General features: G+C 35.9%; 1 protein-coding gene across 7 annotated transcripts in view; it reads left to right on the top strand.

Annotated features, from left to right (window-relative positions):
* LOC134527877 (very long chain fatty acid elongase 7-like) overlaps nucleotides 1-26,735 on the top strand; it is a 213,960-nt gene extending 187,225 nt beyond the window's left edge. For all 7 annotated transcript variants that reach the window (XM_063360865.1, XM_063360863.1, XM_063360866.1 and 4 more), the window contains 4 exons: nucleotides 6,470-6,575; nucleotides 17,630-17,766; nucleotides 19,460-19,618; nucleotides 24,740-26,735. In XM_063360865.1, coding sequence (XP_063216935.1) covers nucleotides 6,470-6,575; nucleotides 17,630-17,766; nucleotides 19,460-19,618; nucleotides 24,740-25,183 — 846 coding nt within the window. In that variant the 3' untranslated portion in view covers nucleotides 25,184-26,735. The remainder of the gene's footprint in view (nucleotides 1-6,469; nucleotides 6,576-17,629; nucleotides 17,767-19,459; nucleotides 19,619-24,739) is intronic.
* The last annotated feature ends 571 nt before the right edge of the window (nucleotides 26,736-27,306 follow it).

Genomic DNA, 27,306 nt, shown 5'->3' with positions numbered 1-27,306 from the left:
TTATTTTTTACATAAAATTAAACATTATTGCATCGATCGGGTATCGAACCGAGGACAGGAATCGATCGAATCAATATGTAAGTTAATGAGTGATTTATTTAATGAATTTTGGAACTTTTCCCGAATTTCTAGCTAAATAATTACACGATTCCAAGATGGCGGCCAAATTTCAAGATGGTGGGTGTCACAGTACTAAATGATTACTGCACTCTAGCGGATAAGAACTAAACTAACATGGCGTCAGTGCACTCTCGCCGACGAAAACAAGATGGTGGTCTCCAGCAACGAAGACAAGATGGCGGACATGATGTCATACTAGGTGACGATATATATGCTTTGAAAAAAAGTGGTGGGAGTCAGTCTGCCAAAAGTCACCACGGGGGGAAGGATCGGTCGCCAATTTTTATTTTTTTGCCCTCACCGGGTTCGAACCGAGGGCTCCGAGCTCCGTGTCGTAAAAGTAATTTTTTTATTAATATTTTATTAAATTTTTATTAAGTGAATTTTTTTATAAATTTTAAAAAAAATTTCGTTTAAATCGGATAATAAATAAAAAAGTTAAAGATGGCGGCCGTAACGGAAATTGTAACGGTGACGTCATCATTCAAAATGGCTGTCATGGCATCCTAATTTTCAAGGTCATTACCTCTGCGGCTTAGAGCGGCTAGCTCTTAGGAGTTTTAAGCCGCTTTTAGGAATTTGGGTTCTTTCTAGGACAAAACGACTTTTGAGGATTTTCGAAATCCTGATTTTTAAATTGTGGAATTTTTTGAGAATTTTTGGCGGAATTTTTTTCACAGAAATGTAAATTTTGACGAATTTTGTGGAATTTTGGGCAATTTTTGCCCAATTTTGGCGGATTTTGAGGGTCAAAGGTCAAGGTCAAACTTGTCCCGTTACGCTGTGTCCCGTTACACTCATACAAGATGGCTGCCGTGACGTCACAATCCAAGATGGCGGACCGTCTCCTCGCTCCTCGCGCCTGACGCCTGTCCCAGTTCCGGCTAACCTATACTACTGTTTTATTTTTAATTTTTAGTTGGACTTTCCATAAAAACGTGTTTTTCAGTTTTTTAAACAAACCATAGTATTACATGTTTTTGCAAAATTTCTGCCACTTCATGACGCTCTTCATTTTGGTTTTGATGATCATAGTAATAATCCGCGAGAGCATCATAATCTTTAAAACAATGATCATCATCCGTATCGTTATCGTCGTCTACACACAATGCAAATTAAATATCACAATTAATATCTGCACCATTATTTAAAAGTAGGCTAACGATATCGCCATCAAAATTTTCACCAGATACATAAAGTGCGGTTCGCCCATCTTGAGTTTCAGCATTCACATCAGCGTGATTATTAAGCAATAGCTTTATGATATTTACATCTCTATTAGCTATTGCATAGAAGAGCGGTGTTTTACCTTGACGGTCTCTGCAATTGACATCTGCTCCTTTATTTATTAATAAAAAAATAATTTCACGCTGACGATAATGGCAGGCTATGTTTACATAATCGTCACAAATTATGAAACAATACACTGCTTAACCATTCAAAATTATCTCCTCCTAAAACCTTACATTATTATTTGTGTTGCTAAGGCTATGTAGGTTTTATGTTAGAAAGAACAAATACGTTTAATGTGCTAAAATAAAGCTTAATGACTTGATGTAAGTTTTTGGACATACGCCATTTCTAAGAACTTTTTCTGTTGAAGAAAAACAAAAAAAACTAAAAATAAAGAAATAAATAAATAAAAATACCCAAAAAAGACAAAACCAAAAAAACCACAAAATTAAAAAAAAAAATTGCTGTTGTCAACAAGGATATAAACACCACAAAATATTCCGTAACAGGAATATGGTCAACAAACGAAGAAAAACAAAGAAAAATGTACTAAGAGAACAAAAAAAACCCACAAATAATGACGACACAGAAATATTGGACCCAAAAAAAAAAATCAGAACAACGGTTGAAACAAAACAAAAACACGACAAAACGAAAAGACGAAACAACCACAATAGTTTTCCAAAACAGAATAAAACGTTTTATTCTGTTTTGGAAAACTATTTTGGTTGTTTCGTCTTTTCGTTTTGTCGTGTTTTGTTTCGTTTTATTGGTTGTGCTGAATTTTCTTTGGATTCAATATTTCTGTGTCGTCATCATTTGTGGGGGTTTTTTCGTTCTCTTAGTACATTTTTCTTTGTTTTTCTTTGTTTTTTGACCATATTCCTGTTACGGAATATTTTGTGGTGTTTATATCCTTGTTGATAAGAGCAATTTTTTGCTTATTTTTTTTTGGGTATTATTATTTATTTATTTATTTTTATTTTTTTGTTTTCTTCAACAGAAAAAGTTCTTAGCAATGGCATATGTCCAAAAACTTACAAGTCATGCACTCCCATTGCACAAATCTTTCAAAGATAACATAAAGCTTAATATATTTGCTATAATTTCACAACATTTCAATCACTTACCTGTTTGGTTAGTTTTTCAAAAAAAAATTCAAAAACACGCTTAGATAGTCTTCCGCAAAACATTACAAAAATTCAACATCAAATAACAAAACAACTCACAGAGAAAAAATGAACTATTATGGGGAATCAAACTTGAGTTATTCCAGACCCAGACATGCCACGCTATCTAGTTTAGGCAAACAAAAAATCGCTAATCCTGACTATCCTAGTAAGGATAACGGCTCTAACTGTTCAAAATATTGAATTGTCATCGGTCCTTGATAAGTATGCCAAATTTCGAGTTAATTCGACGTTTTGAAGGGGGTCAAAATCATGTTCAAAGTTTCCGTTATATACTAACATACATACGTATGAAGCTAATAAAAGCGTGTGAAAAACAACCAAATATTTTAAATATTTGAAATGTTTGTTGCTTTAGTTTATAGTTTAAATATTTTATATCATCATGATTACTTTCAAAATAAAATAACAGCGTTTCTTAAAGTCGAAACCTATTCATATTTTCGACCATTGTTTTCTATTATCCTTTAAATACCAGTACGTGTTTTTTTCAGTTGTTATTAAAATTCAAAAGATAAGGCAGTGACTGACTATATGTGCTGCTATCTTGTAGTAATCACATCAACCATTTGTTCGTCGAGTCGCAATCCATTGTAGCGACTCATGTCATTCCAGTCCACCAATAGAAATGCGCCTAACATTTCTTCAACACTGCTGCTACCTGTTGCCGTAGATTGGAAATTTATGAATTAAAGTTCACGCAAGCTAAGATCTTGTAGTCCCAGTATGTGTTGGCGCAACGTTTAGAAGAATGATCGTTAGATAATTCTTGGGCTAAGATCATTGTATCGCAGTTCGAAGAGCAGAATAGTGCAACTGGCCACGAGACAGCTCGTCTATTTTGTTAATTAGAATAACAAAAGACTGTTATTTTCTACGTTCGGATACCAAACCTTTTCTTACCTTTCTATTTATACACGGAAGAATTTCCTGAATTACAAAAGGAGACGACAAATATATGTTATTTCTAATCGATTGAAATGTCTCTTACTAGCACTCATTCCTTTCTCTAAGCGGAATTTCCTCGCCAAAGCAAGTTGGTAAATTTAAAAGCAGAATACAATATAAATGTTAAATTTATAGACTTTATTTGAACTACTGCTGCTCTAATCAAATCATAACTGAACACAATCAAATAGGTATATGATGTAGTCTGCAAACAGAGCTCTATAATGAATATTTTAACTCAGTAAATATCCACGTAATTGTACATACCCGTGGTATAATAAGCCTACAGCAGTGCATAAGCTGTTGATCCACGGTTATCAAATAATGGCTTCCGCATCTTAACCAATAGAGCAGCTATTTGAGGAGACCCATGAAGCACGGAAAAAAAACATTAAAAAATATAGAGAGAGGTTCCCTCGAAAATGCTCGCGAGAAAGGACGATGCAGGATGTGCTGGAAAGGCTCTTGGTGTCACAAGACCCTTGTATCTGAACGTCTCCGAAAACTTCCAGTGAAAAAGCAGAAAAAACTTTCTCCTGATGCTCTGCGGCTAACATATTGTTGTACTCAAGCAGAGACAGATTCAAGCGAGGGCGAGAAATGTGACTCTGATTAAATTGTACAAATATTTGTTCAAATAAAAGTTATTAATATAATATTTCTTCACCAAAATGTCTCAAATTTGTGTACAGTGAACCAAAAAACTCAAAACCATATATATTAAAAAGCACTAGGAAGCGCAGCTACTCGCAGTGCAGATGAGTGAAGGGGGAAGCTCGGAAGCTCGCACTCAGGGGCATACACCGGGGCAGGAAAAGATAATTTTGCACAAAAAAGCCACACGTCTGACCTTGCTCTCCTAGTCACCTGGGGATTTCCGATGAGTAGCCATGCCTGCCAGGCGCGTGATACGTGTAGATATCAGCGGCTTTATTGTCGCGGGGCCTGGGATGGTAAGATATCTGCCCCTATGTGCGGGCTTCCCGCTTCACTGTCCTGCACTGCGAGTAGCCGCGCTTCCTGGCGCGTGACTCGCCTGCTCGCTTCGGCGATCCGAGAGACTGGCCGCTGTTGCTGCTGTATGCGGTCTTCTGGACTGTCTATGGAGATGTTGCCGCAGTCGCTTTGCGGGTGACTACTAACGGTCCATCATCAAGCTGTCGATAAGGAACTTAAGACTTTAGTTGTCAACTGGTTTAATTCCCAGGCGGCGAAGGTCTATGCGGAGGGGTTAAAGAAACCAGTGCAGCGATACGAAAAGCGCTTATAACTGAACGGATGTTACATAGAAAAATGAATAATTAGATATGTAGTTAACTAAAACTGTCAATGAAATTCTTTTTTCACGAGTTTATTTTAATGACCAAACGGACTTAATTAAAAAAAACAAACAGCCCTCGTATATCTTAACCTACCGAAGGTTTATAAAATAAGACCACATTAAAAAAAATCTAATGTTTCCGAATCGGCCCTTAATTTTTTTTCGAGAGAAAACAATAATAAGAGAGGCAAGTGTTCAAGAAAAAACACATTGCGACGTGAATAAATGCAACCTGCTGATGGTCTCAAACTGTATTTCTCTTCTATGTAGGCAGCAACAAAAACACGTACACCAAACCTTCAGAGGGTTACTAAGCGTGAGTTGTTTGCGGCTGTCTCCGCAGCTGAAGACCAGGAGAGCCTGTCTTGGTCTACAGCTCTACGAGATACAGCATCCCCATGCACACGTAGCTTTACAACGGCACTCACCAGTTAAAGTATGAGCGGATACCAAAAAGTGACATTTTTATAAGTTACATAAAAAATTTACATAGTAATGTATAGTTTATATGACCTTTCTACCTCAAAGTATATTATGAGTACTTCTAATTAATTACTGATGTTTTCATTGTGTCGTTTCAGTAGATATACATTCAAAAAATTATTCTGACATTTTAATTTTAATTAGCTTATTACAGAGCCGTTTACTGCATTATATTTTATTCTCTTAGTTATGGAATTCATTGTTTTTAATAATTGATAGTTTTCGTACTATCTTAACCAATCCTTTTGTTATTCATTAGTAACTCACTAACTGCAAATTCTTCATTTTCTGATTCGGATTCTGAACTGAGATCCAGATTCTCACGTCTGCTTCAAATCGTCACAGTTCGCCCCTCTAACTCAGAATGAAGTGCGATATCTTTTCTCCTGTTCACTCAGGTCTGGTGGCTGTGGCGCACAGCCACGGTAGTGCGGTTAAGTAATATCTGGCTGGTCAAATACTCTCTCTGTGCCGCCTTGCCTTTAGTCAGTCGTAACACTGTGTCAGTTGACTAGCATCAAGTAGTATAAGTGCGTTTGTTGTATATCATTCAGTATTTGGTAACTTTTAAAGTACAACATTTATACGATCTTTATTACGATGTACCTACTTTAACGGTGTACTGAACAGTATTTTGTATAACTTTTTTTTTTGGCTAATAACTTTGGTAAAAGTTGTTTCTTGGAAAGCGCTTTGCTAAGTGTTGAATAAATAGAGCCGACTAAGTGTTTAGATTTGGAATCGAGCATGTAAAATAGCATCCTTTAATATGCAGATAGTTGTAGATAAAGAAATTATCTGGAAATTTTACACCTATTGTTTCCATCCACTTAAACATGGTATACTCGGTCTTTAAACTAAATTTATATAAAAGTAATTTATTTTTATTGAATCATTTTTTCTGATTATATTTTTGTTTTAAATATTTAAAATAATTTAAATATATTTAAGTTTATTTCATTTTTCGAATTATTTTACATGTGAGGTGATTAGGAAAGTATTTTAAAGCTTTTTTAAATACTTATTTTATAAAGTAATTAATTACCTCATGCAGGTAACCGACAGTGTAAGGAAGTAAAGTGTTAATTATTCTGTAACTAGTAGTAATATGTAGCTTGTAGCTTGTGCTGGACTGCCAGCAGCAGGCACTAATGTACAGTCGGCTGTGTTACAGATCTTCTTCGTGCTGCGCAAGAAGAATGATCACATCTCCACTCTGCACGTCATTCACCACGGAGTCATGCCCATGAGTGTGTGGTTCGGCGTCAAGTTCACCCCAGGTACAGTCCATCATAGAACTTGACTAGTTTATCTCAGTTAGAATCCTTCCTAACACTCGTCTCGTTCACCCCAGATACAGTTGATACTAACACTGTGCTAGTTCACCCCAGATACAGTACCCGCTAACACTTATCTAGTTCATCCCAGGTGCAGTCTATCATATCACTTGGCTTGTTCACCCCTGTTAAAGTCTATCCTAGCTCTTTGCTAGTTCACTCCAGATACAGTTCATCCTAGCACTCAACTAGTTCACAAAGGTACATTTCCTCCTGCTGTTTGCTAGTTCACCCTAGGTTCAGTCTATAATTGCACTCAGATAGTTCACCCAGGTTCAGTCCCTCCTGGCACTCGGCTAGCTCACGCTAGGTACAATCACAACTGGCACCCGTTTTATTCACCCCAGGTACAGTCTTTGCTACTACTCGGACAGTTCACCCCAGGTACAGTTCCTTATTTTATTCTGCTAGTTCACCTCAGGTTTAATTTACACCAGCATTCAGCTATTATACTCCATGTACACTTTCTCACAGCACGCGGCAAGCCCTGAGGTACAAAATAATAAAGGGTGCGTTTACTTATGTACGCATGTAAGAAGTTATACTTATTTGTTACTACGAATGTCGTGTCAGAGGTATCACAATACCCAGACCTTTGGACTGAAAATGTTTGACAAACTAAAGAATGCAATTAAAATTAAAAGGCAAAATTAATGTAGCATTAGCAATATTACAGAAAACTAACATAATTTAAATACCATTCACGCTAAGTTTGTTACAAAAAAACTTCTTGGCTGAAAATTTAAAAAAAATTGAAAATAATAAATTGCAAATAATTTTTTGGGTGCTTTTACTTTTACATTTAATATAATATACCTGTAGTAGCTACAAGTTCAGTACTAGAAATATATACGAGCATGTGATTTAAACTTGCTTCTTATATAAATCATTTGTCTTTCGTTTTAAAAAAAAAAGCAACGTGCAACGTTGTATATTTGCGTCTGAACACACTTAGACGAAACGCTCGTGCGCGTTGGACTTCATCTTGTTACATTTCTCACACGTGCTCATCTCAACTTGTCGCCTCACTCTGGAAGCCCTCAGCCGCCCAGAGAATCCCGTTCAGGTGAGGGCCTGTGCCGCCGCAGACGCGTCGCATCTCGCTGCGACTGCCCAGCACAGAGACGGGATTCATTTTGGAGCCAACAACTGCCCCCACGAGTCCCACCCCTGCCCGATCCAGGAGTTACCATGGGTACCTCAGCAGGAGCCCGCGGTACTCCTTGATCTGCATGGCACTCGCGTGATTTCTCGATCTGTCAGCCAACCACCACCTAGGTAAAGATCACCTAGGCCAGGGGTATGCTGCTCTTTTCATAGGATGTCACGACTGTACAACTCACTGCGCTGACACAGCACACAAAAAAAATCAGATCTCATTCGCCACTTGGAAGAGTACGATGGAGAGAAATCATAATTTGATATCTCACCATAAGTGGACGTTGGCAAAACAAATGCCTAAACTAGAGCTAAACATATTTGATTCTCGGGTCAACAAAAAATTAGTATTGTAACGACATTTGGCTCTACCCATTCATTTTAACAAACATTATCTTCAATTAATCAAATATAGAATAAATTAAAAAGTAAATTAACATTAATAACTTACAATCATGCCTAAAATTGAAAATAAGTAGTTTCTTGCCAGAAATAGCCAAGCTTTCGAAAGCGATGCAAGTTCACCATCTCAACTAAGTAATAAATTTAATACGTGTTTTTTATTTTAATATTTGATTAAAATAATAGATTTTCTTGTTTTATCAGTAGAATGCTCTTAATAACTAACTTTTTTTTACGAAGTAGCCTTTATTTTTAAGACTTTATATTGAATTTGTGAATACATATTTTGATTTTTTCCTCTTTTTTTATGGTCTTAAAATTACCTGTTAATACAGAGAGAAAAGAAATGTTGCGGCTCTCTAAAAAAATCGAAGAGTCTGTTTACTTAATATTTGGCTGATCTCACTCGGGAGTCGGCTGACCCCTGACCGAGGCCGAAGCCTCGGGCCTCGGAGGTCACGGCCAGTCAGGCGCCGGTCCAGACCCCGGTAAGGCACGCACCGAGTGCCAGTGTGTTGGTGTCTGTGCTCAGGGTCACCTCAGTGCTGCGGGCACTCGGGCGACAATAGTTCTGAACGCAATGTGTGGCGAACAAGTGGTCTGTCTGGGAAGCTGGTAACGTTATCGGATCTGTAGGAGAGTCAAATTGCACAATACGGTAAGAAACCTTGAAAGCTCAATCGGTCAACCTCGTCGTGCACTTACCTGTATGACTCTGCCGGAACACGACAGAAGCAAAAATCTTCATGGAGACGTCTTAAGGCTGTGGTCATTTTGGTGAAATACATCAGCTAGTAAAGTCATGGCCCGTGAAACACCAATGAAAATATTATCATCAAAATTTAGTTTACGTTTTAGTTTTATTCCATACTTTACGCTATGATAAACTCCCTTTGTGTAACAATAAAGTTTTCAATAGCTTGTTAATAAAATTATGTATTTAATACTATCTGTATAAAAATATTAATTTAAATAAACAAATTTTACTTGAGGAATTTTTTCCCCGTTGGTTTTTAGATAAGGACACCTAAAATGCAAAAGATTTATTTTTCATTTTTTAAAAATGTGTGTGAATCTTTCACTACTCACCAGTGATGTGTAAACATCTAAACTCAGTTACAAGCAAATTTGTGTGTTCTCAATTTGCAAATAAAATTGTGATACGAAACTCTGTCACGAAATTTAACTTAGAAATATTTACATTAATGCCAAGTGTGATAAAAATATACAAAAAGTATTCATTTAAGAAAAAAACAGTAAAAAATTATATTTAGCAAAATGTAATAACCTAACCAAACCCAACCCAACCCAAACCAACCAAGGTAAGGTTAATCTAATAGGTAATTATTTATTTCCTACAATTTTTCTCAATTAATTCTGTGCATTGGATGTGCTTCGGGTTTATCGGAATAGTGCCTAAGTTCAAGGAAATAACTATTTTCAGTTATAAATATATTAATATTTAAAATTTTAAATGTATATTTTAGCACATTTTAATTTTTTGTTATGGATTACGGTGCGTATGTTAAAGAAAATCCTATACGATATGAAGATAAATTTACTAAAGATTTATTTCCAAAATTTTTAATAACTATTAGCACACTTTTCTCCTTTTTATTTTTCTTCTTTTTATTTTTTCCATTAATTTGTGTCCTTCCTCACGACGTGTAGAACATTTAAGAGATACACTGCATTTATTGACAATGTATCTGAACACTTGCCATTTCTAATATATTGTGACAGAGACAAAATCTTTAACTCTGTACGAAGAAAAAAACAGTGTCCTTACAAGAAGCCTTTAATTCAAGACGGACTTTTACCTTATTATTCCAATATTTTCTCACAGGTGAAATTTAAACCTACATAAATCATCCATTTAATTTTTGTATTCTCAATATTTTTTGTGTATATTTTCCACTAACTTTTCATTGTCATGTTCTCTAAGGGCATCATATGTTATGGCTGTTCGTCTCTTCTGTTTAGGTTTTTGAAACCTTAATTACAGCATCTTTATTTTTCACATGTTGTAATCCAACTATTGTTTCTACATCTTCCGCTTCTATAAGTATTCTTTCTCTAAATACTTTGCATATTCCCTTAAAGTGTAACATTTCCTATATTGAATGCACATTCTACATAAAGTTACAATTTTATTTAGTTTTTTTTTTTAGTGAAGACCATTATTATTTCCTTGTTCGCCTTCATATGAATTTTTTTCCTTATCAACGTGTTTAATAAGCGTAGTGAGTGGCACTGCAAGAATAGAGACATTGTTGGTTTCATGAGCGCTGGTTGTGTTTTATACATATGAAGCACGCCCTTTATTACCGCATTGTCCAAAAGGGCTTTGTGAACTAAACCTTATGGTTGTACAATTCTAGGCAGGATAAATTTGATAGCTGCCTTATTTACCTTTTATATCTCAGCTTTTGTGAAATAGGTAAGTTTTCGTAACAAGTTCTCCGCACTGGCCAGCACTTCCAGTCCACTCAAGTCTCAGTCTCTATATCAATGGACTCTTTTTCCGTCGTCTTCTTCTGTAAGTAATTTTTGTCTTAAAAATCGAGATCATTTCGGCCACAATAACTTCCCACCAATGAAGTATAGGATAAACCATAAAAAAACCGTTTTCGTTCTTGATTGTTTTGGAGAAGCAAAGAAGGCAAATTTGTCTGTATGTCAAGGAGTTTTTCAGCCAGGAAAAGAACTCTCTTGACGTCCAGATTTTTCTCACTTGTCATGTTTGTCAGAAGGCTCCGCCGCTCAGACAAATTATCCTCAAATGGGTTTTTAGGAGGGTCGTGGAAGTCTTTATACTAGTTATACTTGTCCGAAGACATTTTCACGTTGAGATGATGGGATGAATAGCTGCCCTACACCGGGACTCTAGCCCGTCGGGTCTCCATTATCTAGCGGGGACTAAGACCGATGATCCATGCCGTCTTTATAGTAGGGAATTCCAGGACTCTTGCCTTTTCACTAGGCAAATAGTTGGCTGACATATTAACCTATAAGTAGAGGCCTGAAAAATTCGCGAATTCATTTTGCGATAGGCTAAAATATGAATAGTTATACCTCAGTGCTGCCTCTGCCATTGGCTCACAACTCACCTGGATGACTCTGGGCCAATGAGAAACACCCAACCAAAGCTTTATGGAATCACAGGCTGCTACGTTGGGACGTCTCACAAGACAGCAGCCAATGAGTGGGTGGCATTTGACCGAGTGTACGTAGAACTATGGAGTTCATCCTGCAGGTCATTGAACCCGCGAATTTTTCCGGTCCCTACCTATAAGCGTTGCCACCCGTTAGCCCATGTTGTGGAGGGGGGAGGTGGTGTCCAGTATCTCTGTTTCAAGTTCAGTTCAGTTCAATCTTAAATCAGAGTCACGGCTGTGCTAAAACAACCACGAACAAAACATCCACCAGAAATGCGAAAGACGGTTTAGCTCGAGGTGTGGGCAAGTCCAATGGGAAACGGCAGAGAAAAGGCACCAACGGTAAGCCTGTACGGCAGGCGCGTAGAGGTTAATTAGTAGCCGGTGCACCAGTTAGTGTCCCCCTTAGCGTCCCTGGGTCAGAAGCCGCTGGTGGTGTGCAGACACAGGCGAGTGCCTTGAACCTGGAGGTCGCGAGTGTGTAACCAGCCTCTCCCCCTTCCTCTCACCACCCGAGCTAACCTCATGCTAATGGAATACAAACAATCCGAGGCTGTACAAACAAGTGGTACCCGCGAGGAGTCTCTTGTACACACGGACATTCATCTGCCTACAGTGGTATTGTTATCGTAGGTTCAGGGTTGTGCAGTCTTCAATGGAAGGCTGTCGAGGCGACATCCAGGTCTGACGTGGACTCGTAACCGACACTTATCCCGTCTCGGTGCCCGTGCATCGAGCTGCGCTGGAGAACTGCTTTGAACTCGCGACCATACAACAGCAGTGGAGAATAATTAAGTAGAGTGCTTTTGAGAAAGTACTTTCGCTGGAAAATGATGATTGTTGAAGTTGTCCATTAGGCTTTATTCAGATTTTTAGAATAATGTTCGAATTAAGATATTAAATTTTTTCAATTATTAAAAATTTTATTAATTCAATGTTACTCAATTTATATCAGATCCAACTAATGTTTACCAAAGTAAGTTTAAATTCTTAAATGTAAATCTTAACAAATTACTAAGTAAATTTTAGACAGGTCTTTTAAATGGAGGTGATAACGCAAAACAATTGCACAAAAACAATATTTTATAAACGGAAAATAAAGTTACTATGTCCTTATTAACACCGTATTATTAAAACCAGTTTAGTTATAAGCAACTTATTTTATTAAAAATACACAATTTGTTTAGAACTTCTAAAAAAATTTGGTTTCTTTTAGAAATATATGAAAGTCAAAAACGTTTTTCTTGTAATAATATTTTGAAGTAATGAATGTATACGGAATTAAAATAATAGTAGTGAATTTTATGGAGATGATGATGTTCCAATATTTGTGGTTTGGGAATTATTTAATCTTGGATTCGGTAGGTAAATTTTTAAATTTTGGCTGTAAATCAAAACTCGCCAGAATGACTGTTTTAAACTTTACAAAACACTGTTTCCTCGACACGTGGTCAAGCTAGTGCGTGAAAAACCAGATACCAACAAACTAAAAACTTGTATCTAAACTAGAAGTGACAACGGGGACTTTTCAGGTTCCTGATAGATGAAAATCCTAACTGAAGTACTTTAAATAAATTGAAACATTTGAAATGAAGCTTAATAATTCGTTCTGCAAAATCAGAAATTTTTACATGGATTACTCTTTACAGTGTGGTACTCGTTGTTGACAGGTTTCTTTTTCCATCTCACTGCAAAGCATTATTATGCATTCAGCTACATACATACGTTTATAAATAGCTTAAAATTAATTTAAATGTTCGTGCTAATGTACCTCGTTTTCGTTAACTGTGCGTAGTCAATTCTGTATTATCGTATACTTCCGATGGAATCGTATCCTATCAAGTTTTATGTGCGTCCTTGTTTTCTTTTGTGCTTCCTAATTTGCTTCATTTTTGTTGATTGTACTTCCAAATGCCCTTCCTTATTTAATATGCTTACAAATGTGCTTACTATTATAAGTATGATTTAAAATGTACTTTCTTTAATTTGAAATTTCGTTCAAATTTAAGTATATTTTTAATTTGTGTCCTTTTTGTTGAATTTGCGTAGTCAAGTCTGTTTTCGGGGCTGAATATTTTCTAGTTCAAGGACTATGGGACCTGTAGTAAGCTAAAAACTTCATTCAGGGATGCTGGCTCTTTCAGCATGTACAACATGCATTTATATTTGACAACTGAGACATGCCGTTTAAATCTGCTTAATTAATCTAAAATTTATAAACAGTAAACGTTTTTACATTATAATAAATAAAAATTGTGTGGTTTTGAATTGTGTATTAATTGAAGATGATGATGTTTTGACTAGCTTATTATTTTGGCTTAGGGCAAGTGTTCCATATGTGAGTATACTGAGTGTTGTAATGCAATGATATAGTGTGAACTAGACTTGTCAGCATCGTGAGTACCTATAGGTTGCAGTGAACTAGTGTGAATTAGCCTTGACACAGTTTGTGTACTGTGTAACAGAGATGTAGTATGTATGAGTGAGTCTCCCAAGTAGTTTGTGTGTTGTGTAAAAGTAATCTAGTGAAAAGTAGTATTTACAACAATTAAGGCTCTGGTGCGCGATTGACCTTAGGAATGTTACCAGGATTTTTATAATTTTATGCTAGTTTTTAATATTTTTAATTTTATAATGGTAATTATCTTTAAATTTGTTTTAGTTCTTAATTAATTTAATTTTTAATTTACGACCTCTTTATTAACGCTTTAGGGAAATTGTGTAAATTGGTACGATCTAAATATTTTGTTTACCTGTTTTGAACTGATTTTTCATTCACATTCAGTTAAGACTTTTTTGCATCAAACGTCTTACGTTTTGCCGAAGTACTGAACAGTAACGGGAGTGTGCATTTCACGCGTGAGACAAGACGTTTATTTGGTTTGCGGCGGGCCTTGTGAGCTTCTCCTAGACCTCTGCCGGAAAGGAGGGGAGGGGGTGGGGGTGACGGATGACCCCGCGCGGAATGGGGTATCAGCTGAGTCACGCACGATGACGGAGCTGCTATGTGCACGCTCGTGTTTGTCCTTCGTTTACGGGAACGAGTGAAAATGTTGGTGCGAAGAATGTGCTCTAATTTCTATGAGACAGTCTAGCACGCCCTGGTATGGGTGTGCATTGTGGGGCGTAAGTCGGCGGAAACATGTTGTTTAAGGACAGTATCTAGGTTTGGCTATTGGTTATTATTTACGCAAATTCCTACAGAGGACATCTAAACCAAGTAAGTGAAACGAATATTTGTTTGTGAATTGCCCTTGAATTATCACGAGCTTGTGTCAGTTGACGAATGTTCCCTGATCAGACTGTAGTTGCGCGCGAAGTACGTTACCTCAGCTTGGACATGTGTCGCAAGGTTAATAATTTGCGCAGAAGAATATTGATAAAAAAGTTATGTTTTTATTTTGGCTTAGTTTCAAATGAAAAAACTTTAACACTGAGCTCAGGCTAGAAACTGTGTGCAGATGAGAACTTTTAAGATTTTTTTTTATGGAGAGCCGGGTTACTTAAGTAGGAATTTTTGTATAGTAAATTGTTAAATAATGTTATAAATATTTGTTAAAGGCCGTAAATTGAAATGATATTTTTGTAAAGTACCTATTTGGAGAGCTTAATATTTTGGAATTTTCTTAAAGTTAATATTAGCTGCATTAAATAAATGCGCGCTTATTGTAACAAAAAAGGTTGTGTATATTATATGCTACCTTCAGTACCCGGTGTTGCCTAGGCTGAACACAGGGTGATATATTGTCCGCGAGTTAAAGCAAAATGGATTGCGCTATGACAGTATGGTGGACATAGAGAAATTACACATAATTGCTGTTAGTATGTCTATGGCCGTAATTTTCTGTTTACCCATGGCGATAGAAGCTGACGGTTTAGAAGTTGATGCACTGCAGCACCATATAGTAGCGAGTTATAGCGAAATTGATATCGTAAAAATATTTTCCGAGTTCAAATATCTATGCATGACAATTTTTGTGGAGATAGGTTGAACGGTGTAGAACTAAATGCGCTGCAGCGCCCTGTAGCGGCAAATTACAAAAAAAAAAAAAATGGACATCATAAAAACCTTCACCATGGAAAAACACTTCGATGTGTCAACTTTCATGGCGATGGGTCAAACGGTGTCGGAGTGTATCAATTTCATACATACCAAAATTTGTTAAAAAAATGATATCCATCCTCTCGGCAAAATATCAGCGGGTATTTTAATGCATCTTACGAACGATGGGTTTCGCAGATACGCTGAAGGTTATCACCATCACGCCGTCGAATCACAATGTCGCGAGACATCAAATTATCGCCAACAACCACAATGGCAACTTTATTTTACGTCGATGCATTGAAGCATCTTTCATGTTCGCCTGTTAGTCTTTTATCTGCTTTGATCACTATTTTGTGATTAAATGCATCATTTCTAGGTATTGAATTATTTGACCAATTGATTTTCTTCATGCAGGAGTTGTTGCAGTTTCACAATAATCTCTCGATTTAGGGCACTACTTACGGCACATCAGAATTAAATAATCTGAAGAAATTTGTAATCACCATTCACTGATGGCAATGATGCTCCAGCATGATGGTGAATTTTTCCTTTCATCTGTAAAATAGAAAACAAATACTTTATTTATGAGCCTCAGTGGAAGGTTATGTGATGTGTTTGTGTATGTGATGTGTGATACAGTAGAAAATGAATTTACCTTAAAAGTTGGGTTGAAACCTCGTTCTTCGATAATATTCGCCCCAAACGATGTCATTTGAAAGTAATTGTTATTTTGTATATTATGCAAGAAATGCTTCGATATAGGTTCTTGGCCAGAAAGCAATGATGTCAGTGGCTTTGGAGGTGGTGTTAATTGTGGTAATTTGACCTTTCCGCTTGTACAACACAATCCTGATGGTTCATGTGGAAATCTCAAAACATTGAAATGTTGACAAACAGTGTTCATTGTTCCGAATTCGACCGATACATAAGCGGCGTAATTGACTGTTAGATCATAACTATCTGAATGCCAAACGTTTATGTCGAAATGTCACGCTTGACAGTCTGTTTTGTCACCGTTCCAAATAATTTTGTGTGTAGGCTCCAACTGAGCGAGTCGAACTCGACTGCATCCGTTGTTCTGGAGTCATAATGGATCGCGCGTGAGAAATTCTAATTCGATTTTCTTCCAAATGATGTACATACTCTTCGTCAGTTTCATTTACTCGACGATCACGTAGTTGGCTTGCGTTGTGCGTACGCCGACCCATATTTTGATTCCTCACTAGTGGCATTTCTATCAATTAACTACGAAACTGAATTCAATTGAATCTTCCAATTTGATAATATTAAATGTCATGTTATGCTATGAACACATGTTACGATTTTGAATGCACCAAAGATATGATAACAACTGATTAAACAATGAAATGTTTAATGAGGAATTTGTTGTTAGGAAAACCTGTGACAGCAGAAATCTCAAACTGAAAGAATTTTTCAGAATATTCCTGTGGATTTTCTAAAAATTTTCCATCATACAAGTCTTGTCTTGACAATTGTGAACAATTACGAAGGGGGGGGGGGACCATATCTGTCGAGCAGTTCTCAAGTGATGATCTTTCATACATGCAGCAATTGATATATATATATAAAAATATATATATATATATATATATAAACACACACACACATACACAACTTTTTAGAGTTAGCTAAGTTTGTAATCCAAGATTTGGTTTTGTCGTTGTGCTCAAAATCTGAAGGCTTGTCTTCACAAAAAATATTTTTTGAATAAAAGTTTATACCTTAACTTTCATTAAGGCTCTTCTAATTTGAGCCTTTCTAAATATTGGTTTAGTGTTTTAAATAATTAGTTTGAAAGAACATTTATTGAACGGAACAGCTTGTACAGGTGTGTGCGAAAGTAACAAATTCGCGAAAAAATTAGTTTTTTAAATTTTGCATTTTGCGAGGCTGCTCCCAGACAGGTGTGTCTATTGTGGTGGCTTGCTCGAAGGATGAGAAGCTGCCACACGATTAAAATGTGGTGTTATAGTGATATAGTGTTAATTAGCTTTACCAGCAGTGTCTGTGTATGTTCTTTTATAGTGATCTAGTGAGATAGCTCTACCAGTGGTGTGTGTGTTGTGTTTTAGTGATTTTGTGTGAGCTAACCTTTCTAGCAATGTGTTGTGTTACTGTGATCTAGTGTGAACTAGCCATGCCAGCAATGTGTCTAAGGCGTCATAGTGATATAGTGAGATATCTTAGTCAGCATCGTGTGTGTTGTGTTTCAGGCGGCCACAGCTCCTTCTTCGGCCTGCTCAACACCTTCGTGCACATCATCATGTACTCGTACTACCTGCTGGCGGCGCTGGGCCCCCGCTTCCAGAAGTACCTCTGGTGGAAGAAGTACCTGACCGTGCTGCAGATGGTAGGCAGCGCCTTCGCTGTAGTCATCCTTCCTCATAATTATTCAACACATAATACTTTAGTGAATCAACAATATTACATAGTTTGATAACTTTTATCTCCTTTAGTTTATCATTGCCTACAAAAATGCTTCTTATCAGACTTCGTCCAATTCAGCAATATTAAGTTTGCCTCTTAGGCCTATTTAATTGCATATTAAATATAATGTATGAGGTTTATTTAAAATAGTTTATTCCGATCGTTATATATGTTTCAGTATTTGCGGTAACTTAAAAAGTAAATAATTAGATAAAAATGCTCATTTAGCTGTAGATAAATTCAAGTTGCACCGGAACATGGCGGAGAACACATGGCAGGTCATTCCCGAGACTCGGATAAAGTGAGAAGACTGACCAAAATTCGGGAAAACAGTAAAATACGGGGGTACTGATGGAACTACTGCATCATACAATGTAATACATTGTTAAAAAAAAATTAAAATTCACGAAAAAATCGACAAAGTTGTTTTTTTTTGGAGGGGGTGGGGAATCGAAATAAAATTATGGAATCCACATACCAGTTATGGGGATTTGAATCATGTCGTAGAGACATAACGGAAATGGTAATTATGTGAATAACTCAGGATGTAAACATGTTAGCGTGTAGCACTTACAAAATTCAGTCGAAGAATTTAAGTAGAAGTACAGTAACTACCAAACCATGATGGTTTTAAAGAACAGTTGCCTGAGAATTATTGCATTATTATGTAACTGCATCGCTTACCGCAGTTTGTTCACCGAACAACACATGAAAAACAAGAAGATAAAGAAGATCTCGTCTGACTGCGACAAGGTATTAAAGGGTGATGGTGGCACATTGAGGCACGCATGGGACGCGGAAAGTGGAACTATACATGTGGGTACTAACACGCATGCAACTTCACTTAGGTTGTTGGCCAGAATGGGGGAAAAGAACCATAGACAGAAAGAAGACAGTGAAAACATCAGTGTAAGGACACGCAGTGAACTGGCAGGATGCTGTAGACTTCCCGAAAAGGGTTTTGGCACGGGGAGGAAGAAAGATTGGGGCAACGAGATTTCAGAGCTGCGTTGGTGAGATAGGTTGGCCCAAATCTGGCGCTAAAGTAGTAAGACAACGGGGATGGGAGATCAACAGTATGTGCGAAGCACAACACTGACTAAACAAGACTACTACAGACTCTAGCGATGGTGAATTGTTTAATAATAATAAAAAAAATTACTCACACGGAAAGATTAAGGAAACAATAATGCAATAAAAATATTTTAATTTCGAAAAAAAAAATATTTAAAAATAATTACTCCAAGAGAAATTAATATATTTATAAATTGGTACACCTTTTGCATTTTTGCCAAATGAAAAGTAAGAGTAAAGGGTAGTGTGAAAAAAGAAACAAAAGGGTTGAGAGATAGTGTATTTAGTGAGAGAAAGGGGTAGATAATAGAGTAAAGGGTAGATACGGGGGGGGGGGGAAAGCACAACGATACCCACCCCACTTAAGAAAACTGAAAGCTCCCCAATCCCAGGGACAAGTCTTCCGCGCTGCCACGATAATACCCCAGTCCTCACTGCCGCATGATAATCCCAGCCCACTCCCTGCTACTCCGAGAGTAGGCGCTACCACACTCCCCACTGCTCCCTACGGCTCCATGACGTCAGGGCCGCTGCTGTTGCAGGTGCAGTTCGTGCTGGTGATGCTGCACGCCTTCCAGCTGCTCTTCACAGACTGCAACTACCCGCGCGCCTTCGTCTGGTGGATCGGCATGCACGCGGTCATGTTCTACTTCCTCTTCTCCGACTTCTACAAGCAGGCCTACAAGAAGAAGGTCGCCCGGGTACGAGCTCGCTTGCGGTTGCACGATCATGATCTGTGTCCCGGCTCGCTTGGTTGGTGTTCGTTACGCATGTTTGTGATCCCACATTTCCCTGTGTGTTCGACCATCACGCTTCCCTGCAAAAACACCTATTCATTTATACATCTTGAGCGACTGTAGTATCGCTAGTAGACATCCTTGCTTTGGTAATCATTGAGCCATCACAGATGGCTTTTAACAGTAGTGCACCCAATTTACATTCGCTCAAGTGTTAGGACTGTGTAAGTACTAGTTAATATTTGAGAGTTATAGACCACTAGCAAAATCCTTTGAAATTTAATGTAATTCAATGAAAATTGTTAAAATTCCAATTAAAAAACCAAAAATTGCTACGAATAAAATCGTCTTTTAAAACAACATAGTGTTTACAAACCATAAATACACTCGAAACTGTCGCGTTTTAACATCTTATTAGTCGATTATCATTTTAAATTTTACGTTTATTTTTCTACCCAAATTAGTAATTTAAAAATGGTACAGAAAGTCATTAAATTTTAACTCTACTAATTTATTACAGCTAGTTAAAAGTAAGCGAATTAATCAAAATTGAGAGAGTTAAAAAATACAAAGTGAATATTATTCAACAAAAATAAAATACAAATAGTAATTTTGCAAAATCTAAAAGTAAAGAAAATTTTTGAAGCATAGCCGTTAATGATTCCATATCGCAACCACCACAACAATATAAATAGTTTACATATTCTTTAACATCAGAGCATTTACTCGATTTTTAATCATTTTCATTGATTTTGAAAAAAAATCGGAAAATGAAAAATATTTTTACTAAAGATCTTATTTTTATTATTAAAAGTTTTTGATTTTATGATGTTATACAGTAGGTTTATGAATTCTAAATCTCTGTAATTTGATAAAATTTATACTATTTAAAATTTAAATAAAAAAACTAAGGAATGTAGGACAAAATGAAAAGGAAAAAATTTAAAATATTAAAATACAAATAACCTTTTTATTGCATAACATGTTTAGTTTTCCCATTTTGCATTATTTCTTAAACTTTATAGTTATGAAAAGTGTTTTATTTATCATTTTATGATTTTTATTGAATTTCTTTACATAACTATCTAGTACAAATTATATATTTACCATCCAGAATAGAAATAACTGTGTTTACTACAGTTAAAATCATTTATTTCAAATTCTGTAGCAGAATATTTTCTATAAATTTCGAATTCTTGCAGATTAATGAACTCTTATGAATTGCTTAAGCTGTTGGTGAATGGTTCCAATTTATTTTTTTCTTATACTATAAAAGCAAAAAAATATTGTATGAAAGAGTTTAAGAATTTACACACTATTATTAAAATTTTTAGAAAATATTTAACAGTCGTTTACACCCGTTAACATTAGTTTAAACGGCTTTTAGTGCATATTAACCTGGTTTATTAATTTAAGAAAATGTGCGTGGTTGCCTGTTTACATACCATATTCTATATAGTACAAAAATTAATGTCACCATTATAGAATCGAATCAAAGTTAATGCACCCACAGGGTGCTTGATTTTGCTTCTCAGAATTATCTTGTGTGGAGGTCAGCTACCTTCTTTAGCGCGCGCAAGTTATCAGCTTAGCCGTTACTCTGACACGCCAGAGACGTCAGTTATCAACGTGGATATCAAACGTCCTGTTTGCGTTATCTTCAACCACACGAGTTTTTCCAATCTGGCGCACATCATTAGAACAAAGACTTACGAAACACTCACCGAGCATATTGTTCCTAGTTGATGTTTGAAATCAATGATAGCGCTTGCATTCACTTTAGACGCAAATTTTGTCACCGAAAGTTTTTCATATCTTGATTTCGTAACAAATTAGTAAAAATTAATGAAAATTACTTGATTTAATTAACTGTATTGTGAATAAGTGAATATTATAAAAGTTTTCATCATTTAAACAACTTTTAGTTCACATATGAAGTAGAAAATTAAGGACACTATAAATATATATATTTACTGATTAAACTTCGTTTTTATTTTGATGCTCTTTAACTGAAGTTATTTTTCAATGTGGTGTTTAATGAAATAGCATTATATAAATTTAAATGTAAGTCAATGTAATATAAATAGCTTTTATGTCGAGTGTAACATACTGACATTGTGTCTGGGTTCTTCATTACTCTACTACATTCAACATGGTATACAGCCTGAGTGCAAAATTATCAGTTATAAGCCTCTACCACACATATCTATGGACACAAAAATCCTACGGGTATGTGATTGAATATGGGGCGAGAAGTCAGTGAGTAAAGCTGAAAGTAATAACTTCCTAAGGGGAAGAAGAGAGAGGTGGGACTGGCAAAAATTATATTGATATAGGGTCTACACCCATTTTAGATGTCCCTTTACAAAATAACAATTAATAAAGTCTTTAATTTATTTCTATATTTTTCTTTATTCATTTTCCTACTCAAATCTAAAGTGATAAAGCCATTATCTTCATTACAACACTTAAAATTTTTTTAAAATTATTTATAAGACATACCACCAACATAATAATCATTATAAAATGCTTTAAATTAGTAATATACTGTCAAAATATACTAATAAAATTTGCATAATCTCTTAAGAGGTGTTGAGGTACTTTCGAATATTTTTAAGCCAGATAAAAAATCAATATTTTTATGCCTTTCTCTATTAAAAAATTTGCTAATTATGACTTTTTGTCTGAAAAAACATCGTCGAATAGGCCTACATCAAGAATATATTCACATTTATCTAGATAAATCATATCTTCATTGTTATTAAAATGTATCCTGTTTTTGATGTGTAAACATCTTAGCTTTCGATAGACGTCATTTGGTAGGAGTAATTTTATTAAAATGGTACGCAAGTTGATGAACGGAAATGCAAGACAAAAATGGCGGACCTACGTGTAGCAAATAATACACGCTTTTTTAGTCAATTAAATAAAAATTAGTACACATTCCAAACGTATTGTTATGCCAAATTAAACTCTATGATAGTAATGAAACTACCCTGGAATATATTGGTGAACTAAAATAGTCGGAGTAAAAAGGAATCACAATTTATAAAAAACGTATAAAAACTGGCATAACAATGATAACACATATTCTCCTTCCAATTTACCAACAGGCTTAGTAACATAGAGTAAGAACACGCGCTTGTTAACTTAAAGGGACGTGGTTGAAATCTCTCACTGTATTTTTTTACTTTTGTACTAAACAATTTTTTTAGTTGTATACAGTATTTATCGCTTGTACAAAAAGTGTGGACTAAGATATAAAACTACATATTCTAGCACACGTAAAGCCGATATAAAACCTAATGTACGAAAATAGGTCTTTAATCCTAAAGTGAAATACACATGGACTTCAACAGATCCATTCAGCGTTCTACAAAAGAGAATAAAGTTGCCGATGTGAAAAAAAAAAAAAGGTTGTTCATCTTGCATTTTGGTGAAAGCTGGGAAGTGATAGATGATCTCAAATTCTACCCACGGAATTATTTACAAAAGTGCTACAAGAGAGGATCAAGCGCAGGAATAGCTTGAAGATGGTGTGATGAAATATTCGAAAGGATACTAATGATAGATTAACCTGTAACGGAAGGCTCATTCTATGGCACGATTGTTTTTATTTTTCCATGGAAATCTGTAAACACAAATAAGATATATTGTTTTATATTTGGAAAAAATAATTCAAATTGTTTTTAAATATGTATTCTTAAATATATTCACATTGCTATCAAGACTGTCCCTCGTCCATTTTTTTTTATAATAACTCTTTGTCTACCCTTATGTTCAAAAACTCTTTTGACCGAAATAAATCATTAATAATTATTTAATGCAAAGTATCAAATATTAAGTATTTAAATAAACTTTACAATTATTGAAGGGTTACATTAATGCGTTTTCTTTATTTGTAAAAAAAATTTATGCATAGACCAGAGACGAATTGGAACTGAGATTTATAACTGCACTCATCAATTGCTCTCGATAAAAGGCCGCGACAAGCTACACCGAAATGACTACGGCCGATGAAGCAATAATTTTAAAAATGAAGATGGGAAACAGAAACCAATAACAATTAATTAACCATTTCCAACGAAAGCTTTCAAGGGAATGTTTTTTTAAACAATGGGAGATATTGTAATAGGTTAGAGCTGAAATAAAAATAATCAAACAACTTGCTCCACCTCACTATTCAATGATAATGGATTTAAAAGTGTATGTTAAGAAATTTAAATGATTAAATTAAATAATTGGTACTGTTTTACAAGAATAAATATTATATTAATTATTTAATCTTTTCGTCATCAAGTGGTTTTATTTTGCAACGCATAATTAATTTGACAAATTCGGTGGAGGCATATGGAAGAAGTTAATAGACAGTAGAACTATCTATTAGTGATCATGTGTACTGCAGTCACCACTACTCGCCGGCACGCTACCCGAGTAAACTGCCGATGACCTAGCGGGACCCGCACGCCTGCCCAAGGAGAGGGGCACCATGTCCATTGGTCTTACTGACTAGAGGACCACAGTTTGTGGAAACCTCAGTCGATCCCAGCACACCCTGGTGCGGCAGGAAACGCAATGTACTGATCTCCCGGAGTCCTGAAAGAAAACAGTGGGGCGGGATTAGTCAGTTAAATTTTTTCTCGCAAGGACACTGAAAATAATGATAAGGATAAAGTCGGGCGTTAAGAAATGCGAGAGAGCAATAGACAGTATGCGAATTCGTACTTATTTTATGGTCTTATTCTTTTATACACACACACACACACTCTCTCTCTCTCTCTCTTTCTCTCTGCCTGCTGATGACACAAAATTACAACATAGCCAACTCTGTGAGGTAGTTCTACATAATTGTTAGCGAGAGAACGAAAGATATAGCAGAATATGTATTGCATGCACTATTGCGGAAAATCTATACATGGCTATGATTCATAGATTAAAAACAAACTTGTCTACTGGTAATTTATTTACCATATATTCTTAATGGTAGCGTGCTGGGTTTCTTTTAAATCTTAAATGATTGGTGATTATTCAGTTCAATATTATTTATTTGTTTTAATTAATGCAAGTGTTTGTGTTGTGTTGCAGGAAAAGGCTGCGCTGGACCAAAAGAGAGCAGAAGAAACTTGCGCACGAAATTCAAATGGTTACGTTCCGGGTGACAACGTTTCCAAACGCAGTGTGTCCAACGGTAAAATTCCAAATGTCAACATTTCCAACGGCCATGTGTCTAATGGCAATATCCCAAACGGCAGTGTTTTCAACGGCCACGTATCGAATGGCAAGATTCCCAACGGTGGTGCTTCAAATGGCCATGTGGCGAACGGCCAAGTTAAAATCGGCAGTGTTTCAAACGGCAGAGTTCCGAATGGCAGTGTTTCCTCGGGGCAGCTCATCAGCGGTGAGAGGGAGTCGCCCGACTCGCCCATCTACCAGACGACGAAGCTGCATGCCGCGCCGGACGGCTATTTGTCCTTGGACAGCAGCGCGCAGCTCAGGAACAGGGTGTTCCTGAGTCGGGACAGGTTATGACCCGCTCCGCCTGGTCGCTGACCGGCGCCGTCCAGAGGGCTTGCCGCCGGATCACACGCTGAGAGCGTGAGCGTGCTTACTTCTAGCGCCGTCGTCGCTTCCGCGTGGTTCCCACACTGCAGTGACTAGAGTTTCGTAAAGCCCATTGCGTACAATCTCAGGCAGTTCGAGAGACGAGAGACATGATAAGGCCGAATTAGTGAAGGCGCATATATTTGTTTTATAAATAAAGTTTTCATCAATAAAAACAGGGGCCTTGCAAGGTTGGTATGAATTTGGATAAACATTTATCTTTTTTTACTATTTCTGCAACGAGAAACTAACTTTATACCTTAAATCAAAACCACCATTTCAATCTCATAACATAATAAAATGTCAAAATATTTAATTTGCTAAATTATTTTGGGAAACAGTCCCAATACTGTGTATAGAGTACACTCAATTTTTTAAAGATAACTAAAAAATTAGAGTAGTTTTTGGAATTAAGAAAAATATTTATTTGGTGATGTATCGGAACTTGCATCAAGGGAATTTCTTTTTTATTTAAATCACTAACTACCTATTTGAAATTGTAACCAAATTAAATTTTGTTGCTACTGCAAGGTCTGTTCACAAAGTTACATTCAATCATTTTGGCTTAGCTTTTAAATACTAAACATGACTATCTTAGAGCAAGAGTTAACGTTGACAGCTCAAATAAGTAATATATGTTATCTTCAATTTGAAAGATTAGATTATATGCAATTTCATTTTAGTCACAGTTATTTTCTCTTAATGGCAAGTATTAATGAAAGTGATATTTTGACAATACATTTTCTGTCTTAGCCAACATCAACAAAACTTCCTTGAAATAAAATTAATTCTGCCAAAACCAAATCGGTAATTTTTATTTGTACTAGTGACCAGAAAATATTATCATTATTTTACTTGCGATATGTGTTATCATTTAATGATATATGGTGAACTATTAATATTTTACCAGTACACGTTTTATTACTGAGCATGTCATAATATTTAATATTACTGTAAATACAGTGGTGAATTGTATTTTATGTATAACATTTACCATAGGTACTTGTCAAATGATGTCATTTCATGTTTAATGGATTGTATTATTTGCATCACAGTACAAGGAATACGATCGTTTCCTTACTTGTACTTAGTTACGTGGTGAAATAAGAAAGTTGCGTATGTGATAAATGTGGGATCATTTAGTATTTATTACATAGTAACAAATGTACCATCTTTGTTCACTTTTTGTAATATATTTGAATGGTTACAATAAAACCTTCAAAACGATTTTTTTACTCTAATATTACTTTTCTATCAAGCCATAAGTGTCTCTTATAATTTAAAAGGAATACAATATGCATTTTTGTTGACCGAAAGTATTCATTTATTTAGTTCTGACTGTTGTTGAATGATACGCATATATAAACAGCACCTTCTGGTAGGTGTAATGAATATTTGTGCGCTTAAAAAAATGTTCAATGTTTAACTTCATACTACGTTATTTTATAATGAAAAATAAAAGAACTGTGCTCAACAAGGATATGTGATTCAAAGGATTATTATTATGTACATAAGTAATAACGTTTCTACATATACTTATAGTTCTAAGCAAATTCTTATTAAAGACTGTCAGAGCCAGGTTCATTAAGCATACAAGCTTGATTTATGATTCATATCTCACTGTTTATATGTACTAGTAAATGTTCCAGAATATCTAAGACTGGGCATATCTTTATTACTGGTACACGAGTTTTCAGAAGGTGTTATCGTCACATTTAACAATTGCAGAGTTAATGAAGGTGATTATTTCATTCAGGGTTTCAGCCATGCATGAGGGTTAGGATGATCCATGTGCTAGGTGGGGATTGGCCAGCAATGACATCAATTGATGCCATCACGATAACTCTCATATACTCAATATAGACCACAATCAGTTAAGTTGGGCCCGGGTAAAACATGCATAGACACAGTTTAAACCCTGGGTACAAACAGGTAGGGTGCAATTAGCTTGAACTAAGCAGGCAGGCTCAATACAGGACATTGAAGGATGTTCCGGGAGACGACAGTTGGTTGGTGCAGAAAAGAGACTAGCATGCTGTCCGCGTTGGTTT

This window comes from Bacillus rossius, chromosome 1 (genome assembly GCF_032445375.1).
Source record: "Bacillus rossius redtenbacheri isolate Brsri chromosome 1, Brsri_v3, whole genome shotgun sequence".
NCBI lineage: Eukaryota > Metazoa > Arthropoda > Insecta > Phasmatodea > Bacillidae > Bacillus > Bacillus rossius.
The sequence above is the reverse complement of the archived record's forward strand: the minus strand, read 5'-3'. Positions and strand labels throughout refer to the sequence as shown.